The sequence below is a fragment of the Panthera onca genome, chromosome B1 (genome assembly GCF_046562875.1).
Source record: "Panthera onca isolate mPanOnc1 chromosome B1, mPanOnc1 haplotype 2, whole genome shotgun sequence".
Classification (NCBI taxonomy): Eukaryota; Metazoa; Chordata; class Mammalia; order Carnivora; family Felidae; genus Panthera; species Panthera onca.
Genome location: NC_138342.1, coordinates 120,680,265 through 120,695,203, shown reverse-complemented (window position 1 = coordinate 120,695,203; position 14,939 = coordinate 120,680,265). Strand labels below are relative to the sequence as shown.

Genomic DNA, 14,939 nt, shown 5'->3' with positions numbered 1-14,939 from the left:
CCTCACAAAGAGACTCACTAATTGTCCTGTGCTTCTTTTCCCAATACATGTATTGCGATCCCAGCACTATATATAGTTCCAGAAACACATGGATTTTCATAAACTCTGAACAAAACTCTCTATATTTTAATACTCAATTCACACTGCATCAGAAGATGTCAAGTTTAAAAATGCACAAGCAGCTATTCTTGTTGACCATATTCTGTGAATCCTAATTTAAATTTTCCACACCAAACAGTAGGGGTAATTTTTAATGGAAATTTCCAGTGAAAAACCACTCCTGTGATGTGCTAATGTTGCAAAACTGATCAGGAACCCCCAAAGGTTACGTCTTAAATAATGAAACAGTTACATTCCCATCAAGCCATCCCAAGGAGGGAGGTTCATCAATAATAATAATAATCAAGCCATGCTAAGTAATGCCTTAAGTGATTGGGCTTATTAGTTTCACTATATTGAAAAATCCATCATTAAATTACTTTCCTTATTCTTGAGACTGACTGGGTTTTAAAAATAATTAAATCAAGAAGATAAATATTGAGTCTCTTATGCGCATGGCCCTGGTGTACAAATGAACTAAACATTCTTCCTTTCCTAAAGGATCTCAAACTAATGGAGAAAAATAAAAAATGAAAATAACTCTTTATGCCAAGTAATTTAATAGTGAAGTGAATGAAATGATTGTTGAATGAATTAATAACGGAAAATAAGCAGATAGCAGCCAGAAACCTAAATCAGCTCTATGTTCCAACTGTTTTATTGTTTCTTTCCAATAAAACTGAATGAAATGAACAATGCTCCTTCTCTTTGCCCTCCGCTTTCTTTAGTGAACATTATGTGGTAGAGGTGAAGCTTCCAGCGAGAATGTTTGAGGCCCTGCCCCTGCAGATTAAAGAAGGGCAATTGCTTCATGTGCATCCAGTACTTTTTAATGTTGGAATCAATGAACAACAAACTCTTGCTGAGAGGTAAGCTTCCAGTGTAAGATCAGTACTACACATGTTTTTTAATTGTTATGGGTATGCTGAACAATTCCATACGCTTCTGTGCACAGAACACAGAACTCAGAAAGACTCATGGCAAACGTTCTCCCTTTTTATCACTACCAAGTTATTTGAGATAGCAAGGGCAAATATTCACATTTAAGGATCCCTGGCCCACATTAAATTTAAATGTGGCAAAGGAATGAGGAAAATATTGATGCCAATACCAAATTATTTACAGGGATTAACTTTCTTCATGTTTCCAAGTACAGTGTGTGTATCCAATTTGAGAAGTTTTACGTTTGGGGGGTTGGGGGTGCCTGGGTGGCTCAGTCGATTGAGCATATGACTTCGACTCAGGTCATGATCTCACGGCTTGTGAGTTCGAGCCCCATGTGAGGCTCTGTGCTGACAGCTCAGAGCCTGGAGCCTGCTTCAGATTTTGTGTCTCCCTCTTTCTCTGCCTCTCCCACACTCACACTCTTTCTCATTCTCCTTCAAAAATAAGCATTTAAAAAAAAAGTTTTTGTGTTTGGGGTGCCTGGGTGGCTCCTTGGTTAGACGACCAGCTCTTGATTTGGAATCAGGTCATGATCTCACGGGTTTGTGTGATTGAGCCCTGTGTTGGGCTCCTGCACTGACAATGCAGAGTCTGCTTGGGATTCTCTCTGTCTCTCTCTCTCTCTGCCCTTGTCCTCCTTGCATACTCTGTCTCTCCAAATAAATAAATAAATAAATAAATAAATAAATAAATAAATATTTAAAAAAAAAAAGAAGTTTTATGTTCATATGTATTTCAACAATGTAAACTCAGCTAATTTTGTCAAACTTCTCTGGACCTGAAACACAGTCTATTATTCCCTTTTGTTTTGTTTACTAAAATAGCTGTTATTGGGCAAGGTTAGCACATCTTTTCATAATAAATTGCTTAGTCAAACAACAGATGATTATACATAGTGCCATGAGTTAGTGTCAAAAACATTTTTGTGAGAAAGCATAGGAATTACTTTTGCATATTACATGATTCACATGTAGAGATTATTGAAAATGTGGATATGAGTTAAAGTTCATAGAACACATTTTTAAAAGATTTTAGAGAAATAAGTCACCATCTTGGCTATGAGGCCTGGCTGGAGAGGTTCCCCTACAGGCAGAACTTCTGGAAAATTTGATAGTCTTTCATATTTAAAATGCTTTCTTATCCATAATTCATTCTCCAAATGGCTCCTTCCCCCATAGGTATCAGTTTAAAAGTCCCTAGCATATTCTTGGCCATGACTTGATATGTAAGTGTTAAACCTTTCCAATGTCTTTTACTAAATTAAAAATGCCACTGCATTTATAGTACTCCTGAATTTTTCAATGATAGTCAAGGTGCCAGTTTTTATCTATTATTTTCCAATGATTTTTCCTTCTCTCCCTCTTATCCAAAAGATATTTCCTGAACAGCATAGGTTTTCATAATTCTCACTTGTCAGTTACAAAATTAGGTGGCAGCTTTGTATTTCATGTTTAATTTCAAACTGTACAGAAGCCATTAATCTCTTTTCTTATACTATGCATAAATCAGAATATATTTGTATTCACCGTGCTGTACAAGTTTTCTTTGATAATTGAGCACTTTTGCAAATAAGTACCTGAAGTCAGATTATATTCCAGTCATTGGTATATATGTGCCTCACAGCAAGTTCAGTGGTTGAGATGAATGATATTTATGAACGTAAATTACACAATTTGGGTGGGAAAAACAAAACAGCACTCTAAATTAATTATCTCTTTTGGTACACTAAACTACAGAGTGTTTGTGGTTTGAATTAGTAAGTTAAGACCTGTGAATGTCATCTTGAGAGATGTGGAAGTCCCATGTACAGACTTTCAAGGAATAGTGAGCATTGTATTTTCAAGCCCTCTACATTCGGTTAATTTGCATCATTTATGTCACCGTGACTATCTCAGTTGTTAGTTACTTTATTTTAAAAAGCCCCTTACCTTCTTTGTGGCGCCCATGTGGCTCAGTTGGTTAAGCATCCAACTTTGGCTCAGGTCATGATCTCATGGTTCGTGAGTTCGAGCTCCACATCAGGCTGTGTGCTGACAGCTTACAGCCTGGACCCTGCTTTGGATTCTGTGTTTCCCTCTTTCTCTGTCCCTCCCCCACTTGTGCTCGCTCTTGCTCGCTCTCTCTCTCCCTCTCTCTCAAAAATAAATAAACATCAAAAAATAAAATGTCCCTTCCCTTTCTTCTCTCTTATCGATCTTGCATATTTTATGTGCGTGTGCACACACGTGCACCATGCACACATACACTTTTTTCATATCTGGAAGCTGTAAAAACACATAAGACTTGAAAAGGAGACAAATGACAAAGTATAGAAAAACTTGAAGAGAAGCGGGAAGGCTGACACTTAGACATCAACCAATTACTAATTTAAGTCAATCACTCCATCTCTGTTCTCTGAGTCTTATTTCTCTGATTCTGAATTTTGAGCTTTACCAGGCAACATCTACAAGTTAGTCATGCTATGTAATCCAGGTTCAATACTTTACGAACTATTTACCCATTGCCAACTTGTATGTTATGTGTATCCATTCTTAATTAAATAAGTACTAATTACTCTGGCCTACACAACAAAATCCTTCAGACTGGGCAGCTTACACAACAGAAATGTATATCTCATTTGTATATCTCATTTGTATATCAAAGGTATATCTCAAATGTATAGCCTCATTCCAGAGGCTGAGAATTCCAAGATCAAGGTTCTAGCCAACTTGGCTTCTGGTGAGAAGTCTCTCTAACTTTCTCTCTGTGTGCTCCCTTGACCTCTTTTGTGTGCACAGAGAGAGACGGTGAGCTGACAGGTGTCTCTCTTTGCAAGGACACACCAATCCTATTAGATTAGGGCCCCCACCTCATTTGACTTTAATTACTTCCTTAGAATCTCCATTTCCAAACACAGCTACTGGGGTTTAGGGGCTTCAAAACATGATTTTGGGGGGGAAGACACAAACATTAAGTCCATAACAATAGTATTTATCCAGCAAGGATGATATTTTTTTAATACCAGTTGATTATAATGTATGAAAAAGTTAGAAGAGTGTATTTCAGTGTTTAAGAGAAGCTCTCCTATATATTTTCCTTCATCTATATTCTTATTCTCCAACTTTAACTCAGCATAGATATTGAGCATTGACCTTCTACCAGGCACTACTCTGCCAAGCTAAGGGACACAGGGAACATGCAATGTGACAAGAAAAATGGATATGATCCTTGTCCGAAAAGAACTTACCATCCAGTAAGGAAGCCAGGTCAACAAGTAATACATTACATTTTGACTCATGCAATAAGCAAAGATGTGGAAGGGGCAGGAATAGTGGAGGAAAGAAAGTGATTCACAGATGGGAGGGGAATACATGAGGAAGGTTTCATGGGATACATGAGCCTAAAGCCTGAAGGATGAATTGATCAAACAGACAAGGAAGATAAAAAAATTCTAGTTAGAGGGAGAATAACATGTGGAGAGTTTCAAAGGTATCAAAATGCTGCCGATGAGGGAGAAGAGTGTAACTACATTCCTGTGAGGGTTTTTGGAAGGTTTTGTGGAGAAGTTAGATGCTAAACTAAGGGGGTTGGACTTTGTCCTTATAGGGGGAGAAGAGGCAGTGAAGTTTAGTGAGCTGATATGAAGAACCGGTATTAGACTCACTTCTCCAACATTGTGTTTATTGCACATGCAGCTCTGGGCATATAGTCAAAGTTAAACAGATATCTGTCGAATGAATGAATGATCCGACCGTGATGTAAAGGAGAGACTGGAAGGGAAGGAGATTGAAGACATAGCATTGGGTTATTTGGGAAGCTGTATACCCAGTCTAGAGTGGATGTAATCAAATGCCTACTATACAATTACAGTGTTAAGGAAAAAGAAGGAAAGACTGCCAGAGATGTGAAAAGATCAATGAATACTGGATGGGGTGGAGAAAAGAGAGGAAATCCAGAAGAGTGCCTAGATTTTAATATGAGTTAATGGCAGAATACTGGGGATATGTTTAATTCTAAACAAAAGGAGGAGGTGGTTTTAGTCTGGCATCTATTTAAAAATAACAGGTTAAAAAATGTTACTTTCAGGAGCATCTTTATAACCCATAACTGTTTTCTTTGTTCTATTTGTAGGTTTGGAGATGTCTCCTTGCAGGAAAGTATTAATCAGGAAAATTTTGAACTTCTAAAAGAATATTACACAATATTTATGGAAAAGATGCCTCCTGATTGTAAGTATACCAGCTTTAGAAAGCAACAATAATAATTTCTTGATTATAAATTTTCAGGACAGGTCAAACAAAGAGGTCAATGGGGGAAAGACACATGGGGTAAGGATGGGAGAGCAACTTTGAGATTATCTGAATCAAAAAGACTGATTGCCAAGGTGGCATGACCGTCACCTGCCTCACTGCCTTGATTGCACTCTTGATGTCCTGCTGCTCATGCTAGGACATTAATTTTAGTGCCACTGGAAGATACCAAAAATCTAAAATAAGGAACTTATAGTTAGAAATCTCAATTGAGTCTACGAAAAAGTTTGTATAATTCTTAACCATGTAAAAGGGTTTAATGAATAATTAACTTTTTGATTTATAATCTATATCAGATATATCACACATATACAAGGAGAAAATCAGATAGAATACAAGTTATACAAGTAATAAAAAGTGATATGAAGTAAGGAACTAATTTATTGAATAGAATTATTGCAATTTTTATGTGAAACTGTTAAAGCATCCAAGCCTATAGAAATGTATCTTACACTTCAGCATGTTTTTTATTATTCAATTCTGCAGTTCTTTTCCCCACAAAAGTAAGCACACAACATTTGAGCAGTTCAAAACCAGAGAATCAGAAATGTAGTTGGAGTTCATCAATAAGTGATATAAATGTGTGGTAATATTGAGATATTTACAATGATAAGAAATTAGGTTTTAATAAAGTAGAAAATTATTCTAGTATTTTTAACCAAAAGCTATAATGAAAGTCTATTATCAAATCACTGGCATTTTTTTCACTGCTCTGTATTCTCATACTTTATCTAAAATACCGTTGGTGGCAGAGTGTTAGGACTTTTCATAACCCAGTGAATCTTGCATCAAAATATTACAATGGCATATGCAAGTTCAAGTGTGGATAGTTAAAAAATTTCACCTGCAGTTTTTATATTATTTTATTTCACATAAAATATTATTTTTATGCCAAAATGAAATTAAATGCAGGGAAACTTTTTGGCAGCCAGTGTTCTTGTGAATTCTAAATTTAATTACTTAAAGTTAATAATATAAACAAAACTATTTTGCATTAGTAATTCATGAAAAATGGCTTATTTTAACTTGGATGTGGGTAGATAATTTTTATACAAGTTATCTAAATTTGGAATTCTCAGAATTCTTTTTTTTTTAATGTTTGTTTATTTATTTTGAGAGAGCACAAGAGAGCACAAGTGAGGGACAGGGAGAGAGAAAGAAAGAGAGGGAATCCCAGGCAGGCTCCACACTGTCAGCATAGAGCCTGACTTGGGATTTGATCCCAGAACCGTGAGATCATGACCTGAGCTGAAATCAAGAGTCAGAAGGTTAACCTACTGAACCATCCAAGCACCCCTGGAATTCCCAGAATTCTTATAACTTATTTTCTATTTCTATCAGTTCTTTCAAAGTGTGATCACAGGACCAGCAGAATCAACATCACCTAGGAACCTGTTGGCAATGCAAATTTCCAAGTCTCTCTACAGAACTATTGAGTTTTCCCTATAATCTGTGTGTTAATAAACATTTTAGGTTATTTTTAATTGATACTAATATTTGTGAACCAAGGATATGTCCTCATTACTTAAAATATATTTAAAAGTAGGTTGTTGGCAAAGTCTATAAGGGGCTTCAATACTATACATAAAATAATTATGTCACCTTAAAAATATGTATAAGTCATTGTTGAAATATGTACAAGTCATGAGTAAATTATTGTCTGAGACACAAAATTAAAAAAAAAAAATCCCTACATTGAAGTCATTTAAACTCTTCATGGGAACAGAAGTTTAAAAAGTTTGAAAACATAAGACCTCATGTAGTATACTAATTAAATATAACTAAGTATATTTGAAACTTGTAAATATATTTCTTCCTTGAAAACATGGTGGACTTTTGCATCAAACCAATTATATTTCATTAGCTAGGCAGTTGTCTTAACATAGTGAATGTTTCCTGATATTTTGTTTTCTATTATGTCAACATACTTTTGAGACAACCTGTCACAGATTTGGCACAGAATTTTGTGATATGACTTTGGTTGTTTTCCATAACAAAAGTCCAAATCTGATCTATGCACTATACTGACATATGTAGGGTTGTTCCTTATGCAGAAAAGTTGTAACTCAAAGCATCATTTGAGTTATACTCCATTCAAGAAAGAAACTATAAAGCTTTATTAACAGTGTAAATAGAGGTTAGGCTGTTTGTAAAGGAGGAAAAGAATTACCATGCTGAATCGTACCCATAATCCATATAATCTATTATTTCTCTTTCACAGTAAAATTAAGGATAATTTCTGTCAGTGTTAAAAGGATGAGTTAATCCTGTAAACCATTGCTTTCACTTACTAATCCATTTTGGATGTGCTATCCATTCATTAACCCCATTTATTTTATGATTTATTAATTAAATGGTTGAATTCTACATTATTCTACATGTTTAAAAAAAATTCCCTTTCTTCCAAAGGAATTTTTTTTTACCTTAAGGGATGTCTTTTGTGATATTGGGATTGAATGAATAAATCTATTTCAACCGATGTGAGAAATACACACATATGATAGGAGACTATCCATTAAGTACAAGAAAAGAAGGATTAAAGAACCCACAAAATATGGAGAAATTGTTCAAGTTTGAGGGGCTTCAAGCATCACTGTAGTTAAATGAGAAGGATTTTAGGCAGGATAAGGTAAACAAGAATAACAAATGTGTTGATGAAGAAAAAAGAGGGACTAAAGAGAAGCTGTTGGATTTGGTGGTTATGAGCATTGATGACATTGCATGGAGCCATTTACATAAAAACATGGAGTGGAACCACATCTAAGGCATTTAAGAAGAGAACTCGTATTGTACAAGTGGACAACCAGAGCGAAAGCTACCCTCCTAAGAAGGTCTCTAGTGACTACAAAGAATGAAAAAATAAGCTGAAAGCAACAGAATCAAGGAAGAGGGGTTTTCTCCCTTATTTCTCTTTAGTTTCATTTTCCAAGAGACATGAAAATTGTAAAGACATGTGGAAAGTATAGGACAGTTGCAAGGGGCTAAGGATCGGCTCTGGACACTGCATAGGGGCTCTACAAAAGGTTGCAACGGTCAAACCCCTAGAACTAGCCAGAAAGCCCTTAAGGGACCCAGAGAGAGCAGAAGATTATGCCTCCCATACGATACAGAGATAGAACATTACTCAGGAGGAAAAAAGTAGTATTCTGGGTTTTAGAAAAAGAAATCTGCCATGCCTGGCTACAGCCCATATAACACCTGAAGAAATTCAATAAAAGGTCACCCGTGACTGTTTAAGATTGGTGCTCTGAGTGTCGAAGGTTTGGAAGGAGGCCAAAGTGTAGTTTAGGTCTGCTGGTCCACCACTGTCTGTCACGTCTCCAGGCTCCTTTGGTAGTTTCAGAGGGAAAAGGCTTGAAAAGAGATTTTGTTCACAAGCACTTTACTAAAACTGTAAAAATCAGATCAGTCATGGTTTTCCCTGATATGCTATCAAATTCTTTTAACATAATTATGAAAATGTAATTCTTTAACTATAACGTTTAAAATCTGTGCATGAGTGTCAAGCACTCTGAGGTTTACTTTTGCTGAGCTAAGATTTAGTTAACCGGCTGCAATTTATTTAGACCAAAATATTTTCGTGTACTTTGAACTTACATTTTCAGTTAACATTTTACATTTTTTAGTATTTTGATTTATCTTATCTCTCCTTTAAAAAATAAATCAGTGGGTGGGGTGCCTGGGTGGCTCGGTGGGTTAAGCCTCCAACTCTTGATTTCAGCTCAGGTCTCATGGTTCATGAGTTTGAGACCTACATCAGGCTCTGTGCACTGAAGCCTGTTTGGGATTCTCTCTCTCTGCTCCTCCCACACTTTCTCTCTCTCCCTCACTCTCTCAAAAATAAATAAATAAACTTTAAAAAGTGGGGGGCACCTGGGTGGCTCAGTCAGATAAGCATCTAGCTTCTGCTCAGGTCATGATCTCACGGTTCATGAGTTCAAGACCCACATAGGTTTTGCTGCTGTCAGCACAGAGCCTGCTTCAGATCCTCTGTCTCCCTCTCTCTCTCTCAGCCCCTCCCCCATTCTCTCTCTCTCTTAAAAATAAATAAATACTAAAAAATAAATAAAATAAAAAATAGATCAATGGAGCAAAACTGGGTCAGTTAAGAATAAAATCAGAAAGAAAATTATAATGTTAAAACTCAAAATAATGTGAAATATATAAAAAGTAACAGGACTCCATTAGGATAAGAAAATCTACACATGAAAGGATTTCCCAGAAGCAGATGAAAAAGAAAGCTTAACTGTGAATAAAATGTTGAATATCTAAAATCTACTTTTGTTAGGCCAGAAAATGGATCACGTGACTCTTCATATCTAATAACTTGTCTTTTGAAAACATTGTCATACAGCCATTGAAAGTTCAGCAAGGTTTTTCAAAGATAAGATAGAACTCTCTAGTAAATCAAGATACTTTTTCTAGAACAAATATATGGTAATAGTTCCCTGAGTAAAATTATTGGATTCTGTTTCTCTAAGAAATGGAAAACAAACAAAACAAAACAGAGCTACCAAGGTATCGTTCATAATTGTACTTTATGTAATATAAACTTACAAATGGATATATCAGACTATTGCTAAGAAACAGACAACTAGTTACAGCATTTATAACACATACTATGCTCTGGGAGAAATCAGTCCTAGGTCTTGCCAAGATTTTGTAGCTGATCACACTGTTGGACTTTCCACATGGTTCAATGCCATAGAATGTGGGAGAACAGTGGCTGGCACACATACTAACACATACCTTGTGTTACAAATGGATAAAATCACTGAGGAGCAGCAGATACACCAGTTCCAGGAATATCGTGCATATATCAGAGAGAAAAATTGCACCGCATTTGCTCTGTGTATTAATGAAAATTAAGGCTACTTAAATGGCTATTTCCTTCAGTTAGTAATTCTAGTATGAGCTGTGGCCGCAGTCCAGAAAGTGTGTGATAGAATCAATAGTGACAGCATCAACTATGTGTGCCTCAGAGATGGGCAATGCTCCATAAACAAAATAAGGTGCATTTAAATATCACCTTTAGGGGCGCCTGGGTGGCTCAGTCGGTTAAGCGTCCGACTTCGGCTCAGGTCACGATCTCGCAGTATGTGAGTTCGAGCCCCGCGTCGGGCTCTGTGCTGACAGCTCAGAGCCTGGAGCCTGTTTCAGATTCTGTGTCTCCCTCTCTCTCCGACCCTCCCCCGTTCATGCTCTGTCTCTCTCTGTCTCAAAAATAAATAAACGTTAAAAAAAATTAAAAAAAAAATAATAAAAAAAATAAATATCACCTTTATCTAAGTAAATATCTACTTACTGTTTGTATACTTAAAATTGGAGCCCACGTGTGTTGACACTTGTAACATGGCTCACCGCTTTCACAAGTCTAAACGTGCTGCCTTTACTCTCTCAGAACAAGCTATAGTGGGGGTTTCTGGCCCCTGCTTTTCAGAGCCCTCTACCCTCGGACTAGCACCCATGCTGATCCTGGCTAACCAGACCTCAGCAGGCTCTGGAAATAACCTGAACTTATAAAATAAGAAATGAAATCAGGCAGATATCTTAAAAGACATTAACAAACACACACAGACATGCAGTTGCACACACACACAAATACACACACTCACACTCATGTACACACCCCATTAAATGTCTTCCGACAATCTGAGTTTTTCCCTTTAGCAAAGGGACTTTCTGATACAGGTTAAATATTTCCCAAGTTTTAAAGTAAATTTCTAAATGATTAACTTTTTCTCCACATATAATAATTCTAGATCTCCTCTGAATGATTTACATTAATATATATATTATATTTATATATATGATATGATTATATATGTTGTATGTGTATGATATATACTTGTTCTGAACATTAGGATGGCCCTTCAACGTTACAAAACAGTGACATCAAAGGCTAGTGTTTTATTCTGTCAACTAAGGTTCAGCCATGGGTGACAAAAAATACCATAAGACCCTTCCCCCAGTACCTTTCTCCCTCCTCCCAATATATCTTTTATATTTTTACTGTCTATAAACTTTAAGTATGAGGTCAAGAAATTCAAGAAAGGATTGGCCTGCACACAGGGTCAGATAGACACAGGGTCATGTCTGAATTTGACATGTTATGCTAGCCTAGGCTGTGGTTTGCTAAAATAAAAAATATACATATATTACTAAATCCTTAGTAACCATATCAGTCCAAGTGCAGTCAGGAAAACACATTTGAGGAATTTGCTGTGGAGCATTGGTGATAGACATGAAAGAAATGGGAGAAATTAAGCAGGGATCGACTTAGCCACACTGAGTTTAGCAATATCAAGAAGCTGATGCTAGGCCAGGTGCTGAAAGGACCTAGGTCAGATGTAGTGTCACCAGAGCACAAAATCTAGGGCCATGCTGCTGAATCTTGGTTCTTGATGGGGACTGTCCAGAAGAAGCTGGGACCACAGACAGAAGAGTTGCCCCCTGGGAACTGGAGCCATGCGGAAGCCACGGTCATATCCACAAGCAGAGAGATCAGAAAACAAATACACTGGTTTCTGTCTCCCTGGTTCCTTTAACCTCGCTCTTAATCCTCATTGTCCAAATTTAACTGTGAGTCAGCAGGCAGCAAGCAGTCTGGGGAACAAGGATTCCTGTGATATAGAGCAGAAGGGAAAAAAGTAGAGATAGATATGAGAGCAAATCAGCAATTGACAAGCCCAGTCTATCCCTCAGTTATTCGGCACCTCTTCTTACCTTTTACCCATGCAAGAATAATTTCAAACGATCCATATCTGGATATGGGGTCAGCAGTTTGTGTTTTACCAAGCTCTCTAGGTAACTCTGCTGTACAATATGATTTGAAAACCACTAGGTTAGACTTGTAAAATGATATAGATTAGTTATCAAATTGTGAAGTTATGTTTTGTGTTTCATTTATACTCTAGACCTGAGGATAAAAGAAAGTGAAATTCCCAGAATATTGAAATGTTGTATCTTTTATTTAGTTTTTGCTTAACTAACATTTATTGACCTAAGTGAAGTGTATATAATGTGTACAATTCAGCTGTAATCATGATTCCGGTCAATGTGAGGTTACCTGGATTGATTATGCCAAAGTAAATTAATGTGTCTAAGTTTACCAAGCACAAAGAAAGATCTGAATATTATGGATTTTTGGCATTTTTAACAAACATGAAGATATAAGATATAAGAAGATATAAGGTTCTTGAATTAACACACGAATATCCTTCCAACAGGAACTATAAATCACTGCATAATTAATTACTATGAATAATTTCTGTCTTGCAGACAGCCAACTCTGATACCATGTACACATACAGATATACCCATGAAATATCCAGTTACTCATTCAGATATTTTGCTTGTTTTATTTCAAACACATGTGTATTTGGAAACATTCAGATAGCTGAGGAATTTTTCACATATCATCCATATACTTGGCATTACACAGACATTAAAGACGAGTACAAGGTGTTGGTGGTATAGGAGAAATTATTTTATAATTCAAGACTACCTTAAGGTTGGAAATGTTTCAGAAAGAACAGATAAAAGAGGAATTTATTTTATTTTTGTTTTTGTTTTTCAAAGTACTTTTATTTTTTTTAAATATATGAAATTTATTGTCAAATTGGTTTCCATACAACACCCAGTGCTCATCCCAAAAGATGCCCTCTCCAATACCCATCATCCACCCTCCCTGCCCTCCCACCCCCCATCAGCCCTCAGTTTTTTCTCATTTAAAAGAGGAATTTAAAGATTACCAGCTGTTTCCAATTTTTCTCTACCCATTTTTTTTTTTTCACTGAATCCACTCCAGTCAGCCTTTGGTCTAAATAACTTTACTGAAACTGGTTTTTTCATAGGGTTTAGAGCCAGTGCTCAGTGCTCAGTTCTCTGTTCTCATCCTACCTGATCTAGTAATAGATTTGACATGGTCATTTTTTTCCATCTTTCATCATTTGCTTCCAGGCCACCACACTTTTCTGTGATTGCCTCTATTCTCTGGCTACTTTTCCACTGCCATTACTGATTCCTCATTAACTTTCTGACCTCTAAATGTCAGAGGGTCCCAGGATTTAGTCTACAGATGTCTTTGCTCTTGTTGAACACAGTCTCATTGCTTTAAATACCATCTATTAATTATCAACCTCTGTTCCTACATCACCAGCCCATCTCTCTTCCTGGAACTCATATGTCCTGCTCATCACCTCAAACTTTGTTCCTGATATGCCCTTAAAAACTTACTTTTCCGGGGCACCTGGTGACTCGGTTAAGTGTCCGACTTCAGCTCAGGTCATGATCTTGTGGTTCACAAGTTCAAACCCCGTGTTGGGCTCTGTGCTGACAGCTCAGAGCCTGGAGCCTACTTCGGATTCTGTATCTCCCTCTCTCTCTCTGCCCCTCCTCCACTCATTCTCTGTCTCTCTCTTTCTCAAAAATAAATTTAAAGAAAAACATTAAAAAATAATTTAAAAATCTTTAAAAAAACCTTACTTTTCCTACTCTCTCTCTCCCTCTCTCTACCCCTTCCCTGCTCATGCTGTCTCTGTCTCTCTCAAAATAAATAAACTTAAAAAAAAAAACTTACTTTTCCTATAATCATCTCCATCTTAGTTTTTAATGAATTCTAGCTTATTTGTTGCTTTGGGGAAAAAAAACATTGAAGTCACATTTGACTCTTCTCTTTTTCTCACACCCCACTTTCAGTCCATCAGAAAATTTCACTGGCTCTATTTCCCAAGTGTGTGCCACCAGCTCCCTCCACCTATATTGTTACCATTCTGTGCAAGTCCTTATTATTCTCACTCTCATATTATGGCAATAAGCTCCCTCTGGTCTTTTGTTTCCTCTCTCAGCCTCACTCAGTTTCTATCACTGCAGCCAAGGTGGTCTTTTAAACATGAAAATGAAATCACGTCTCTCCTCCAACTCTTCTGATAGCCCCTACTTTTTTAGCCGACTAAAAACCTGAATTTTTACAGTGGTCTCGAAGGTTCCTTGTTATCTGGCAGCAAATCTGCTGACTCTCCTTTCCTACCTCTCTCCCTCCCTTGCTCTACTCTGCCCCACACTGACATCTTGCTGTTTCTTGGGACTTTTTCTTGCCTTAAATTCTCTGCCTTAAATTCTCTCCCTTTATATGGATCCTTCACTCGTCCCTTTAAGTCTTTCCCCAAATGTCACTTTCTTAGTGAGGCCTTTCTTAACTACCGTCTTTATTTATTTCCTTTTAAATTTTAATTAGTTAACATACAGTGCAATATTGGTTTCAGAAGTAAGACTTCAGCAATTCATCACTTACATACAACACCCTTGACTGCCCTCTTTATTTTTTAAAAAATTTCTTATTTACATTTCCTTATTTTTTAAGAGACAGAGAGAGACAGAGCACAACTGGGGGAGGGGCAGAGAGAGAAGGAGACACAGAATCCAAAGCAGGCTCCAGGCTCTGTGCTGGAGCCCCACATGGGGCTCGAACTCACAAACTGTGAGATCATGACCTGAGCTGAAGTCAGACACTTAGCCTACTGAGCCACCCACGTGCCCCATTGACTGCCCTTTTTAAAATTGCTATCTCCCGGGGCACCTGGGTGGCTCAGTAGGTTAAGAGGC

At 37.0% G+C, this 14,939-nt stretch overlaps 1 protein-coding gene across 14 annotated transcripts in view; it reads left to right on the top strand.

Annotated features, from left to right (window-relative positions):
• Positions 1-14,939, top strand: part of INPP4B (inositol polyphosphate-4-phosphatase type II B) — a 762,324-nt gene that overhangs the window by 679,940 nt on the left and 67,445 nt on the right. For all 14 annotated transcript variants that reach the window (XM_078445724.2, XM_078445723.2, XM_078445726.2 and 11 more), the window contains 2 exons: positions 828-968; positions 5,155-5,252. In XM_078445724.2, coding sequence (XP_078301850.1) covers positions 828-968; positions 5,155-5,252 — 239 coding nt within the window. The remainder of the gene's footprint in view (positions 1-827; positions 969-5,154; positions 5,253-14,939) is intronic.